The sequence below is a fragment of the Aythya marila genome (assembly GCF_965140915.1).
Source record: "Aythya marila genome assembly, chromosome: 8".
Lineage (NCBI taxonomy): Eukaryota > Metazoa > Chordata > Aves > Anseriformes > Anatidae > Aythya > Aythya marila.
In genome coordinates, this window is record NC_139049.1 from 10,194,998 (window position 1) to 10,210,693 (window position 15,696).

The following is a 15,696-nucleotide window of genomic DNA, read 5'->3' on the forward strand; positions in this document are numbered from 1 at the left end:
GCTCACGCAGTGGGCAGAGGAATGGTCACCTATTTACAGCTATGCATGCATGTATGCATATGCGTATACATATATGTACATATATCTACCTCCCCTCTGCTTCACAAAATGGCCAAAAACAATGCTCAGTTCCCTGGATCCTGCCATGCAATATATATATATATATATATACATACATATACACACTGCATGCACTCACCTATGCACAAACCTTCCTATGAGTTCAGTGGGAGGACTGAGGTGAGTAAGCACTACCAGAGGACAAACTGAGCCAGCACACACCACTCTGCCACGTACTGGCTCTTCAAACCACCCTTCTCCCGTCCTTGCTGCTAGTGAGACAGCTCCACACCTTGCAGGCTGGGGCACTGCAGCCCGGTCCTTACTAATCACCCAAGCTCTAAGTATCAGTCATCCATGAGGAAAGGAAATAAAACACGTTGTCCCATACACACCCTTCCAGTTTAACAACATTCCTTATAAACTAGGCTTCGGAGAAGAAGAAATTACGGGAGAAGCAGCCTTCCAGCAAGTTTCTTGCAAAAGAGGCATGGAGGTGTGGGGCTGTCAGAAGAGCTTGATAAGAAACCACGTTGGTTTTCTTTGCTCAGTTCAACCATCAAAAAAGAAGGTGGGCACAACTGTAAAATGCCAAATGGCAGAAAACCTGGAAGGTACAAATAAAAAGCCAGGTTTCCTCGCAGAGAAGAGAAAAGAAGATGCAGCTCAAATCAACACATGCACAAACACACACAAACTCAAGCCCTCCTTTGAGTGTACAGGATCGTGAGCATGGCTGCCTGAGCAAACACGTGTGTCAGTAAGTTAGCTAACATCAGCTATTGTGAAAGGAAAAGTCAAGACAGTACAGACCTTCCCAAAACATTTAAGACCTCATAAACAAAGCAGAATGGACAGAGTATATCAGTAAAATTGGTTACTTGCCTACAGATGTCCATACATGCGACTATACATTGGTTATTGCAACAGTTACCAAGCAATTTGCTTCCACATATTTGGTTAACAAGGAATGGCATGCCAGAAACTTCATTTAGTCTAACAGGGATGAATCTAACGGACGAATTACAGTGGGCCGAGTAGGTGAAGGGGGTGGTCTTCGACTGGAGAGAAAGAGAAAAGAAACAGTAAGCACAAACACTGAGAGCGAACCGTTTGCTGTCACTACGTGAACACGCACATGCACATAAACACAAAAGTCACATTTCCACATGCACTGAAGCACGACAGTTCTAAGCATGCCTGAAAACAAGGACAGTAAAGAGTGCCACATGCCTCAGCTCTCTCACGTATTCGACAGTCCACAGTCTTAACCTCTGAACACAGTTACCCTCTTAGGCCAGGGGAAGCACCAGGGGATGATCATTATTCCTGCTTTCTGATCCTGCCGATCCTCACAGCCAGGCTGCTCTCTTACCTAGCTATTCAGCACCATCCTGCTGCTATTTGTTCCGTTCCTTCTCTTTCACAGCCTTTTTGCTCCCCATTTTCTTTCATGGGTGGTACAACTCTCTCCATTCCTCAATCCAGCCTCGATCATCACAAGAATATAAAGCTGAGCTCTGGTCCGAACAAGGTGGGGAGTCAAGGGCTCTTCGCTTCTAATCCAGCTTTGGCAGACTTCAATAACGACCTGGACAAAGCAAAACCTTCCCTTCCTCTGTCCTCTACCTGTGAAATTAGGAACTGTCCCCGTCTCTGAAGAAGATTACAAAGAAAACGTCTCATTTGGTTAAAACTAAATAGAAGATGAAAAGAATGCAACAATGTGTTAATCTCCTTTGAACTGGGACATAATATATGAGACAAATTTACACTTGACCAAAAAAAATTGTTTGGCTTCAATTGCATCTTGTATGACAATATTCTCTTTTGGTGAAGAAATGAGAATTTTAATCCCTAACATGCAACGAACAGAAAATATGCCAACTGAAGCGTTCAAGTAAATCAACAAGCTAAAAAAAAAAAAGGCAAAACATAATTTCTTCATGGTGTATTTTTCTTACAGAAAAAATGTTACTGTGTTAACTATTGTTTCTTGTGTTGCTCCAGTGTAGGTCTTCTGGACCCATTTCCAAAATTTGTAGTTTCATAAAGAACCACTTCTAAGGCTTTGCATTTCTGCTGGGTTGCATTAAATTATTCCTTTGTTGAAATGCCTCACATTGCATTGTTTAGCGCTTACTGAAAACATCATATCATGTGTATACAATTTACAAACAAGGGAAAATGCATACAGCTGTCTTCATATCAAATTTAAAAGATACAAGCCCAAGCATGCATTTTAATACGAGGGTGAATGCAGCACAATAAATTCAAATAATGTGATTTAGTCAAACTGGTATTTAGCATGGCTGGATCAGAGACTGGAGAGCGCAGGGGGAGGATATCCTGGATTTAATCACTCCAATCGAACCTGAAGCAAAATCAGGTCTGAGCCCTATTCCCTCCTTGAACCAAAGCTGCCATTGCACCCTGACTGCTATTTTGAATTTTCATTCAAGCCAGAACTGAGCTGAAAACTACCCCAGTCAGCTCCAGGCTCCTGCTGCAGACTGCCATGTGAAGGAGAAGCTGTGGCTCCCTAGGGGCCCCTCTGCCACAGGCGCTGCGAGGGTCTGTGGTGTGGTGCCCTGCGTGCAGCTCTGCACAGCAACGAGCCCCTCGGTTTGCACCACAAAGACCTCCTGATGGAGGCACGTGTATGTTTCTGGGCCCCTCTGCATCTGTATGTTGGTGTGTGCTTTCCTCCCCCGGGTATGGGCAGGGATGACTGCAAGGCACGGGCAGATCTGCCCTAAGCTCCCGTCCCTTTCCTCTGCCCCTAATGGGGTTGCCTTGCTCTCAGGGCAGTGCTGCTGCTCAGGGTTTCATGCCAGCCCCTTAAACCCACACACTATTGCTGGGGGAGCAGGATCTGCACCCACAAGTCAGAGGCACCCTCTGTAACCAAAAAGGGAAAAGGGGGGGCTTGAGAAACCTGCAAAAGCACCATTCACCTCCAGTCCTACGGCCGACAGTCTCCTGGGCAGTGTCGGGGTCACACAGCACGATGGGCCATGCTCCTGGGTCCCTGGGCACAGCCCAGCACAGAGGGTCAGCTCAGGAAGAGACCTCGGCTTTGTTTGCCACCGGCACACAGTAACAAAGGCACGAGCTGAAGCTCAAGTCAAAAAGCAAAGGAAAAGATAAACCCAGAAATTGCCTGTCTCTAGATTTCCCTGCCAAGGTGACAAGTCAATACATGACCATTTTACACTGGGAGCAGGATTCAGACCCTTTCTTCCCCTCCTCTACCAGGAACCTCAGGGTCAGGAGTGCTGAAGGATCACATCGGAGCGCTGGCTGGATGGAGCTGGATGGAGCTCTGCAGGGACCTGGCACCCAAATTGCCACCCCGGGAAGACGCAGCAGGCACCTCTGAAAAGCACAGATCTGTGGAAACCTGGCGTGACTTCGGCGTGACCGCTTTCTGAGCGTGGAGTTGAGCAAAGGTTACATAAATGCAGGCTGCCAGCCCCTCCAAATGGCAGCTGTGCAGCGGAGGCAGGCAGGAGGAGCAGCAGAGGGAGCTGCAGCCTGCCTGTGGACGCGCAGCTGGGGCAGCCGCAGCAAAACAACCTCCCCCAGGTCCGGGCTGAGCTGCCATGGCAGCGAGGAAATATATGACTAAGCCCAATTAAATGTTTAGTCTGGGGCCAAAAGATGATACCCGGAGAGACAGCACGGAGAGCGTTTTCTCCACGTTATCAGGGCGATTCCAGCAGTTGCACCGAGCTGCTCCCAGCCTGCAAACGGCTGCTCCGGATTCATAGAAAGCTCCTTCGTATAAAAATGGCACTGCTGCAGCGATTCCTGTTATTGTCTCAAGCGTTTTCGTTGTGTTTTCAAGTTTTGGGGGCGAGTCCCACTGCCTGGCCCCTTTAACAGTCTGCTGATTTTTTTTTATTTTTTATTTTTTTTTAAAAAAAAGGAAACTGTGTTTGTAAAAATTAGTGCTAAAGGGGCAGGGGATCATAGGTCCCCAGGGTTGAGTAAACGAGTCTGCAGAAAGAATCAGTCCTTCTAACTAGCGCACATTAAGCAGACATAAAGAATTTACCAATGAAAATTGTGGACTAAGTATGTATTTAATAACTCCCTCATGTTGCTGCAGAGACTCCTCCTTTGAAGAGCTCAGTGGGGTTTTGAGCAGAGGATAACTCTTGCCCCCATGCCCGCACTATTTTAAAAGGAAAAGTTTTACATTTATTTTTAACGTAAGCAGCACACCCCATTTTTTCCAGTTTTAAAAGAACTCCTAAAAACTCGAGCTAGGCAAGCACGGAGCAAAAGAAACTAAATAAAGCGAGTCTAGACTTCAAATTCGATCAGAAACATATGGGAGCTCTTCAAGCGCTTGCCTTTTGAGAAGTGCTATCACTCCCCACACAGAGTCCACAAAATATGCTTTCAGTAAGGCATGGCTGTAATTACCATGGGAGGCCCCGCTCGAAGAAGATGGCTTCTCTCCTCGGAGCACGGCTAGCATACTTCTAAATAAAAGGCTTTCCTTTCCACTTACATTTTACATTCTTGTTTGCTTGTGACCACCAGAGAACACTCGCGGAAGGCATGCACATAACTGGATTTTATGATACATTCCTATAGATCTGAGGCTGTAAACAAAAGTCCATTATTCTCTCCCTTCTCCGTGAGCTTGGTTTCCCTATAACGCAGGCCCCTCGCAGTACCCTGGTACGTGACGTTCATCGTCTTTGCAGAATCTAACAAGAAAATAGTTTTTTAAATCTTTAAAATAGTTAAAAAAAAAATCTCTAAACGGCTTTAAGTCGGACTGCAGGCAAATTTTCAAGTAGGTGACACTAAAACTCTGGCCATGAGGCGTATGAGAGGAGGATAAAAGAGTGGCTTACTTCAGGTGAGGAATAAATATCAATTCTTACTTGGGTGATTATTTAGAGAGACTAGGTAGCCTGATTCCTAGGCTTGTCCTTGAGCTCATTTGATTTTTATATGATTTTCCCTGTTTTCCTAAGATTCTGAAATACCCACACAACTTCGGAACTGCTTTTCCCAGTTCTTCTCTCAACCTATCCATCTTCGCATGTTGCCTCTTGACCTTCACCAGCTTCCGGATTTGGCAGAAAATCCAAACCAGAAATGAAACTACTGGAGCCACGAGGGGTGAAGAACAGAGGCAAGACATGGTTTGCAGACCTGATTAGCCCGTGTACAGTCTACGCACGCTTAAAACTCTTCCTGACCTACAGCAGATGCGGAGTGGCTGCTGTGGAGACTCCAGGACATCGGCTCAGGAGAAAAGATCTTGAGCAGGAGTGGGAAAACCATCAGGAGGAAAGGCACTTGATACCAGTGACAGGTCATGAGAAAATAGGAAAAGCAGAAAAAGGGGAACATTAAGAGCAGTACGGCAGGAATCATGGACAAGAATCGGGAGGAGGAGATGATTAGGGGAGAAATGAGAAACAGCCCTCAGTAGTGATGAAAAGAAGAAGTGATAGGGGAATACCTGTCTGAGATGGTCCCTCGCCTCAACGTAATGGTCCAAGAGACTGAAAGTTTCTCTCATTTGTTTCCGTACTGAAAACTGTTGTTTTGTCAAACGTGAAATGTTTCCAGTAAGCATGCCCAGAGGACTGCTGTTGGAAAGCAAGGCAGGAATGGGAGCACTGAGATGCACAGCAGCACACTGGTACGGCGTGAATGCTAGTGCTAAAGTGGCCCTCCAGCTCCAGATGCACGTATCAAGCTCCACGAAGACACAGAGCATGGTGTGACTATCCTGCCGGGTACCTGCACAGCTCAGCCTGTTTCAAATGACCCAGCTGAACGATACTGTCAGTGGAAGAATTTTTGTGTTTCGTATAAGCAAGTTAAAGGTTGTTAGGTTAAGTAGTTTTATCTGATGCCTATATCTTCTCAGTAAAAGGAAAAAAAAGTAAGAGCAAATGGGAAGAATTTGTCCTTCCACTAGCCACCACTATGCTGCAGCAATATAAATCTCCACTAACTCAATGCTAACAGTGTTCCTGTGGTTCCAAAGGGCATGACTTAACCTTATAGGGTAATTCCTTCCAGAGGCAAACAATTCCCAAAGATGATGCTCCACCAGATTCATTTCTTTGCAAATCAAGCTGGATTTTCTATACGACCATCAGAAGTTATCATATAGTCACAGACACAAATATGTTTGCATGTTTAAGCAGGTGTTGCATTTTGGAATTAGTCATCTTAGGGAATTAATGTGTCACATGGAAAAAACAGCTTGAATTTAAAAAAATAATTCCACAGAACAACCAAAAAAGACTTATTCTTAAACTGTGTGTCCTTTTTGCCCTTCAGCAGGGAACATGGCAACTAAGCAAGTACCAGTGGAGTTAGTCCACTAGTGGACTGTCCTAAGCCTTCAGAAGCCCAAGGTCAGGATGGTCCAGAAGATCCAAGTCCACATGGAGGAAGAGAGAGTTAGGAGTGACGAGTGATACCTTCAGAATCCTGCTCTTCCTTCCTCCTTCCCCAGCAGATGATGACAACAGAAGGATCACAAAATCGGGAGGAGGAACATCTGGTCTTTCAACAGTAGTTCGAGTTTTGTGTACTGATCTGTGTTGTAACATGCAGTGTCAATTCGTATCATGTATCCCATCTTCAAAGACCACATCTATTTCTGCTCACTCTGTTCAGCCTTCCTACCTTCCTTCCTTCAACCCTTCTCTCCCATTTTGTGTCTCTCTTCTTAAGTTAGGGCAAGAAAGGGAACAACATCCTGGCTATTACCTCCAACTGGACTTGCATTTCTTCTTGTCCATGATGACGACTAACAAGATCGTCCATGTCACCGTGGTTAATGTAGCCATTGAGTGCCCTTCTTTTCACCAACAGAACAGCTTGCAGGGACAGGAGAGTTTCAAAGAGAACCATTCAAAATGCCTGCAGGTTCAGGAAGTTCGAATCATCATTGCTTTCTCTTTAAACATACTGTTGTACGTTTTTTTCTTCCAGCATAAGGAAGGCTAGACATGCACTGCTATTCAGCCCACTCTTTCAAACAAGGCCAAAAATTTCCTGTTGAACACACTTGCTCTGATCCTATATAACCTTCACAGCAACTGTTGTTAAACTACCCTTTTTATGAGATTGAATAAATAACCGGGGACAAAACACATCTTTGGGTTCCTGTCTGTGTTCCTGGCAAACAACATTTGCTATTGTTTGACTCTACTTTCCTTTTTCAAGTTGTGAGATGCTAAAAATAAAAACCACTTCCTTTTTCTAATAGTATCTCGAGAGAGAAAAGGCTAAGAAAGCAAAAAAAAAAACACAAAACAAACAAGCAAAAAGCTTTTGCTGAAAGCACCTAAGTGAATAAATTACTCATTCATCCAGTTCGCCAGCTGACACTCCCAAAGCAGGACTCAGCTGTGTTTGGGGACTGCACTCACAATATCATCTTTATCCCAGCATCGCCTCTTACAGCTCTCTTCAGGTTCCTTCTTTTTTTGTCTTCCTCTCTCTTGCATAATTTTTAATTACCCTTCCCCATCACACGGGACTGGTCTACACTAAGAAGAGCCATTTCTCAGCCTGATCCACTTTACCGGATTGTGAGGTAACTTGGGCAGTCCCAAAGGAAACAGATCTCTCCCAATTCACCTCGTTTAAAAAAACAATTTTGTTGAATAAGTTTTAAAACAGGCAGAAGCATGTAGCTCAGGAACAATACTAAAGATAGTCAAAACTACCTGAGTTACAATAAATAGATCAAGCCTAAAACCCACGCAAAACAAGCGACTCTTCACCAAAATGTATTCAACTGTCATACTGTGTTGCTCATCAGAACAATTTCTCCACCAAGATGCAAAGAGAAGAGGCCTGCCTCTGGCTGCTGAAGGGAGATGCTGGTGGGAGACAGATGCAGTGGCAGCAGATGTCGTACCTGGGCTGCAATGTCTGACATCCCATGAACTTCATTTGGTCTGATCCTCAGGACAGTCGTCTGGAGGAAGGGCATATGAAGGAAGGCAGTGAGCAAAACCCTTTTGCTAATCGAGAAGAAAGCCATCCTTTTAGGGGTGAGCGAGCACTGAAGCTCCTGGAGCAGACAGAGGAGCTGTTTCTCTCTTACGGTGTTACAGTACAGGCAGCTGAACAATCAGTTCTGTGCAAATCTGTTCCAAATTTCTCGCAAGATCAGTATTGCAGGATTATGATGAAACCACAAGAATTGTTATATTGTGGTATTTTACACATTTGCAAAAGCTGCTGTGACCTGCTTTCTGGACAATCCCTCCAGTATGCGTCCTCATTCACAGTGCTACTTCTTTCATTGCTTCCATTTGGACTGAAGTAGCTGGATGACCCCAGGTACAATGACAAGTGTTCCTCAGCTGTTTTTTCCCCATGGTAGTGGTTTGTCTACCCTAAGGAGTGCAGCTAGTGTTTCTAGTGGTCGTCACGGCCACTGACACCAGGCTCTGTTAGGAAAGATTGCCAGATATTGCATTTTATGGTTTGAAAACTGGATAAAAGGCTTTAAAAAGACAAATACGAGGAGCAGGAGACGGGTTTACAAAGGTGCTAGGAAGGGATAAGTTGGAAAGAAACCAACATGAGACAGTGAGAAGGAAAGGAGGGAATATGTGGGGAAGGCAGACAAATGCGCTAGGCAGGAAACCAAGTGAGGGGAGAAGGTGAAGGAGGAAGCAACCAGAATGGTTGAGAAAGGGACAAGAAGGGGTGTGCAGAAAAAGGGGAAAACAAAATAGTGATAAAGGAACCAGTGGAGGAGGGGGGAAAGCAGAACTCCTTTCTAATAGATAACAGAAAATATAATCTCCTGCTTGAAGCAGCCAGCAGCAAAAGAAGCCTATTACTGGGTGCACATTTCAACAAGAACTGTAAGTCAGAAGATCCATTCAGAGCGGGCAGATGGATACTGCTGTTGGATGGAGTTATACCCCTATCCTCAGGTGTTCAGACTACGATCATCCAACTCAGGAAGAGGATGCTTTAAGGTGGGCACTTACTCATCCCACCATAAGATTCTGTGACCCTAAACGTTTGAAGAAATAGCTATTTGATTATTATTTATATTCCCTTAAAAAAAAAAATAGTAGCAAGCCTTTAAGACTGCAAGGTCAAACTCTCTGAAGGAGATTCCCAGACTAACGAAGGAAAATCCTTCTGGCCTTATATGCCAATATTTTATGACAGACTTTAATCAGAGGACCTCACGCAATTTTTGCAAGGGATCCCCTCATCGTTCAACACACAGGGTTATGCATTCCATTAAATCTTTCCAAAGAACTCTTAATTCAGAAAATCTATCGCAGAAAACTTACTTCATGGTTGGTATTTGGCAACCAAAGGGCTGACTACAGAGCCTGCAGACCAGGAAATGCCAGGCAGCGACGCTTTCTGCAATACATCTGACTTTGGGATTTTCTAGCTGTAATTACTATCAAGTACAAGCACTTTTTTACATTGGGCTGGCAGAACTACTAATTTATGTTGCAAGCCATCGTTATGTAACAAACATAATAGGTCATGTAATTAGCCTCGGTGACATAATAAAATGTAGCTGCACAGTAGCCATCACCCCTCCCGTGCTGACTGGCTGTGGATAGACCTGAATTGTAGGAAGGCAGAAAAAAGAGAGGTATAGAGAGCACGGGACCACTAGTGAACAGCACAACAACATGAATTCTCTTTCTGCTGCTTGCCTCCCGTATAAAGATCATCCTGAGCCCTAGGGACTGTGCGCCACCAGCCCTGAGCACAAGATACATGTGCTTGAAAGCTCTTCTGTTCCTGCCTGCTTGAGTGGATGCTGCAGCCCTCTGAGACCCTTCAGTAGCCAGGTCCCAGGGCTCCCCACTGAGCAAGGTCATGTATTTTTTAATGGCAGAGGTCAGCATTTCACTGGGGAGGCCTTCAGAAAGCCACAGGAGCAGGAAAGGGGAGCACCCTCCTACCCCCACTAGCACCAGGGGCTCTGCTGCCAGGAGAAACAAACATTTCCAATTCAATTGTTCTTCTTGTGGCAAAGCTGAGATTCCCATTCAGGACATTTAAAAGTCATAAATCGAAGCATCCCCAGTAGAACTAAAATTGATCAAGATCAGGCTCCCCAAGCAGGCAGGCAAACACACATCACGGTAAGCGGAGGTGGCTCTAGTGCCTGCCTCAAGCCGCCTTACCAAAGAGAGCACAGCTGCATTTTCTTTCAAAATACTACTGCAGCCTTTTAAGAGAGAGAGGGAATAATCTAAATTCTGGCAGCGGGGAATATTTCACAAATCATATATGCTTTGGCATCAAGCCCTTAACAAAGCCAGGGGCCTTTACTCACAGGCTTTGCTGGGAGAGATCCACCCACCTCAAGTGGGATTAATTAAAAGAGGCATGTATCATGCAAATAGTTTCTGTTTCCTTACAGAAATATTCAGAGCACATAACCCAAACCAGCTTTAGAATCAGAGCGAAGCAAGGAAGAAAATTATTTCCTGCTCCCCTAACCCTTTTCCTTTCCCTGTACAGTGAGGGAGGAACAGTGAGAAAAGGCAGAGAGCTCGCAGTTTCTGCCCAGCTCCTCTGATTGACTCCTTCTGCACAACTCCCCAACCAAAGCTGGGGGGAAAAAAAAAGATTATTTTAAAGGCAGGGGCTGTATCTCACTATGTCACTATAAGGTGGCAAATTCCCCAAACAAAATGTGTGTTCAGCCACTTGTTGGAACAGGATGGTCTAAATCTTACCTCTGGAAATGGTCTTTTTTATCTTAAAGCAGAACATGAGAAAATAGAAAGTTTCTACTTATTAAGCATGTCAGGATTTTCAGTTTCACATGACAGTGACGGGGGCTGCAAAACAGAGCTCCTCTGGAAAGCTAGACAAACTTTAAAACCCCAACTTTCTTTTCAGGAAGCTTAACTACTCCCTAGGCAGGGCAGATCCTGACACTTCAAGGAATCGTCGCAGAAAGCGGTGGCTCAGCGCTCAGAGCCTCAGTTCAAAAATAAGTCACAGAGAAGCTCAAGTTTCCACAAGAGCTTTTCCTTAAAACTATTTTTTTTTTGCCTTTTAATATCTCAGACCCATTTTCTGAGTCAATTTCCTATGATCCTGCAAAGGCTGTTATTAAAACCAGACCAAGCGAAGCAGAAATTCCAGGGCTCCCAAGAAGTTTTAATAGGCGCAGGAGCCTGCCACACTGTCCCCCTCAGGTGATTTCCCCTGCAGCCCCTTCCCTGGGATTTCCTCTCTCCGAGTTTAGTCAGCGGGAGAAACCTGAAGTTTCAGCAAAACACCAAACCCCTCCCGCATTCTTAAGCATCTGAGATTTTTGTGTCTGAGGCTTTCGTAGCTCTAAAAAAAAAAGACAACTAGGATCCAGTCCAGAAGATGCGTATTGCAGATATTTTTTCCACAAAAATGTCAGGCAGTTGTACATTGAATTATATACCCAGCTTCAGCATTTTCAAAGCACTGACCTTCTTTATCAGCCACTGCTTCGCATGCCACCAGTGGCAGGCATGAATTGAGCCGTTCACAGGCTGCTTACCCAAGTGTCTTTTGTGAGCTAGGCCATTCCTTCCCGGTCTCCATCCTACCTATCACTTTAGCATCAAAAAAGATTATCATCAGACATGCTCTTGGCAAGCCACCTCAGGAAAGCAACGCTCATGCAAAACTCACAGCCAGGCAGGACAAAGGAGACATGCTCATTCGCAAGGCAATGTGCGACGCGCCGGGGAGCTGTGGTTCTTTCCAGTAGTACAACTGACCGAACACTGGACCTCATATTTCTGTAGCTGGGAGGTGCTTTGTCCAGTGGTGGCACAGTGGAAACACCGGTGCCAGTGCCCTTCAAGCTCTTCCAGTGGGGGACCCTAACCTGGACTTCTTCCTTTTAGCATCCCCAAAGGCAATTCTGTGTTTCTTCCTACTGCAAGCTATGGGGTACTCACTGTGATGAAAGGAATTGGTTCATGATTGGGCACTGATGCAATGCCCTTTTCATCGGAAATTATACATATAGAAAACTCCATTCATTTGATACGCCTCATTTGTTTACTCTTTATATTGTAAACATGATGATGATATACATGTGTTCAGCTGAAGAGCTGCTTCAGAACTGGCATTCACCCTCAAACTGGGATATGCATCTTCATTTTATACAATACAGAAATTATTATGTTAGAAACAGCGTCAAATTTAAGTTGTTCCAACTACAACATATCTCACCTATTTAAAATAAAGCATTTAGGAGTTTTTCTACAAAGGTGGATTAGTTTTATTTTCCATTGCTATTTCTAAAATTGAAAATGTGCCTATTTTCTTTTCGTTTCTGTTTAATTGGCTTTTTTTTTTTTCCTCCAAACTGACTAATTCTAATCTAAGAGTTAATTTATAAAAAATGGAGAAAGGTCTTTGTTCCAGCATCACCTAATCTGCCCATGCCTCTCACAATTTGGGAAGTTAACGAAGCCCATGGAATCAGAGCCTTTTGTATATATGAATCATTAAGTGTATTATGTCATAATGAAAATAAATATTAAGGACCATTTTATTCATATAACTTATATTAAAAAACCAGTTAGTGCCACACAAAGTTATAAAATATGCAAAGCTAAAAGTACTGACAAATGCAAAGACCTCAGGAGGAAAATAAATGTGATTGTGAAAATGCTGTTCCTTAATCAATCATTTTGTGCTTGTGACCTACATCCTACGACCTACACCGTTAGATAGCTCTGGACCATCTTCAACTGGCTGTAAATTTTTTGGCTTAAAGAACAAAAATCCTACTCCTATCAGTTTGTTCCACCGATTCTAGAAGGACTTGCTCTTGTTCCCTCCCTGAAGAGCTATTACATGCTCTGGTGAGCACTCAAAATGGCAAAAGTGAGTTATTTTTTTGTACCACTGCCCATGTTCTGGTGGAGGGCTAGGGAACTTCTTGTCTCTGTGAACACCTCATGTGGATACAACGCAACCAGAACAGGGGTTCTCAGTGTAATATAAGCCAGTTTCTTTGAACTGACTGGAAAAAAGTTCCTATCTTTTCAACAAGTCATATTTGTATTAAAAATTGCTTCCTTGGAACGCCTTTGACTCTCTGCAGGGAATATACGATTTTGCTTTGTTACAGGACTTACTCAACAACCGTGCTTGCCTCTGCTACGTTGTGCACAATCTGTCTGTTATGCTAGAGGAAGAGAACCATGCCCACCACAAGAAAGCAGAGCCATCTTACCTTGGGACACTGGGAGGAGCCCGTGTTGGCCGAGAGGGAACCTGGGGAGGTCCTCCATGGGCTTCGCCACCGCTTGGAAATGGGGGCAATGGTCCTGGGCGGAACGGGACCGGGGGAGCCCCCGACTGAGGGCCTGGAGATGGGATTGCAGGAGCTGGTCCTCGGCCAGATAAAGGTCTGGTTGGGGGATTATTTAACGTAGGCCTCCTCTGAGTTGAGGGACTTGGAGGAGGAGATCTAGTGAAACATCAGATATTTAAGACATTCAGTGAGGTGACAGTTTTTGTTTGTTTTAAAAAACAGAACACTTTTTTTTTTTTTAATGTCACCATATACTTTTTTCCTTTGCATTTCTTTTGCTGACAGTGCCAGAGCATCACATATACTTAGATCTAACATATAGCATTCCCATAGACAGCATGCCTTAAGACAGTCAGAAATAAACAATCAAAGAGGTATATCTAATGGGTTTAATTATCAGAATCCTAACAAAGTTACGTTAAATGGATTGGCTAGGCCATGGAGCCTGAAGTGCTGAAGTGTTACAACAGCTTGCAAGAAGAGGTCTTAGGGTTAATTTGCAAAGATAGGTGGGATTGCTGGAACAAGGAAAAGCATTATACTCCTACAGAAATCAAAACACTATTTGGTGACAGGAATGGCTGCTATCTGAAGCATCAGGCAAGCTGTAAATCCCATGGACGGTCTTCTAACAGGCAAATACCTTGTCTGGTGTTCACACACATATCCATAGAACATGCATATGTGGGAAAAGGTTTGTAAAAAATCAGCAGAGAAATGGGGCCATACAGCATACATGCAGGTTCACATTTGTTCTGGGGCTCAACATCCAGATTTCTGGATTTGGCTTCCTGATAGTATAATATGGTAGAACACAAAGCTCCTGACGTTTTAGGAATCATGCAACTCACTGAAACCTGAACTACAAGGAGCCTTTTCTCCAAGCCAGCCTTGAACAGAACACAGGATACTGGGAAAGAAGGCAGGTGGCTTTACTAGGAAGAGTTCATGGGTATTTAAGGTCTATCTTGCTCCAGAAATTCTTGGCAACATACAAGAAACATATATATGCATGTTCTTCATCCCTAAAATACTTAAAGCAACACAAAACATCTAGATAATAGCACGATTTTCTGATTCCCCTCACAAATGTCATTGAAGACCTGGAGGAATGCCCAAAGAGATGGGTAAAGAGGGAGCTGCTGATGCTAACAACGTCTGCGCATCCAAAATTTCATTACAAAGCAGATATGAAGATCCTTACCTGCGGGCCTGCTGGAGCCAAGAATCATCTACAGGAGGTGGTGCAGGGGTTGACACGGTGCTAGTGCTGATATCGCCAATGATTGCTAGGGCTTCCTTCAGAGCTTGGTACATTCGGAGCATTTCATCTCGCCTCTGTGCCTGTTCAGCTGACTCTTCCATTAGAGTGTTTTGGTCCTCAGAAGAATACAAGTGAGCCAGGAGCTCTGCGTTGATAAATTCTTTGACCTATTTCATCAGACAAAACAAACAAACAAACAAAGCAAAATACAGTACTGAACAAGTACAGTGGGAGATCCATAGAGCCAGGAGAGAGACCTACCTAAACTTCATTTGTTTCTCCTGCTACCTTGTTTACATCAATGCTATTGGTATTGCGGCTTTTGTTAGGTCCTATTGGGGACTAAAAATGCTGAACTCAGGTTGAGCTGATGGTACAGCAGCCTGAAGGTGAGCTCTGACCCAAGGAAAGGCTGGCACACACAGCTGGGCAGAGCAGCTGCCTGCACGTAGATGGTTTTAATGCAAATATAAAGCCATGTTCTGCGACTGCTATTCACATCTGAGAATAAGATGGTTTTGTATAGTCCCTCCACATGAACTGTGGCCTTTTTTTTTTTTTTCTCTGTCTTTGAAAGATTAGACATGGTCATAATTAACACTGGTCAATGTCTCTAAAGTGACACCTATGTTTACAATTCAATTTCAAGGCTTCCCAGTGGCTCCCACAAGTCAGCTAGCATTTTGGTCCAATACTAAATGGCTGACCCAGAGGTAAATGTCAGCCATTAGCATACCATCAGATACAAAATTCCCTTGGGAATGGGAATTTTCAGGCTTTATAGCATCTTTGTCAATTATTTTCTTAGCAACAATTCACCCTGCTGGAGATGGTGTCTTTCATCTCCAACAACTTTGTCAAATTCTAAATATCCCATCCAAACACATTCAAACTGAAGGGAGAAGGCTCCAAGTAATCTAATTTACTATATTGATTTCCTGCTATGCCTGCCCTGGTTATGGAAACCTGGGCCACATTACGAGAGATAAAAAGCTAGAGGTACTCTGAGTAAATAAGACGCTGGTAAATAGACCAACTGCTGACCTACTAA

General features: G+C 44.1%; 1 protein-coding gene across 5 annotated transcripts in view; it reads right to left on the reverse strand.

Annotated features, from left to right (window-relative positions):
• The window catches only part of DNM3 (dynamin 3), a gene marked incomplete at its 5' end in the record, with an annotated part of 178,048 nt that overhangs the window by 4,859 nt on the left and 157,493 nt on the right, over positions 1–15,696 (reverse strand). For 3 of the 5 annotated variants that reach the window (XM_082766611.1, XM_082766608.1, XM_082766609.1), the window contains 2 exons: positions 13,301–13,537; positions 14,586–14,812. In XM_082766611.1, the coding sequence (XP_082622737.1) occupies positions 13,301–13,537; positions 14,586–14,812 (464 nt within the window). Of the gene's footprint in view, positions 1–109; positions 1,122–13,300; positions 13,538–14,585; positions 14,813–15,696 lie in introns of those variants that run through there. The other 2 variants (XM_082766610.1, XM_082766607.1) reach the window with 1 other exon arrangement.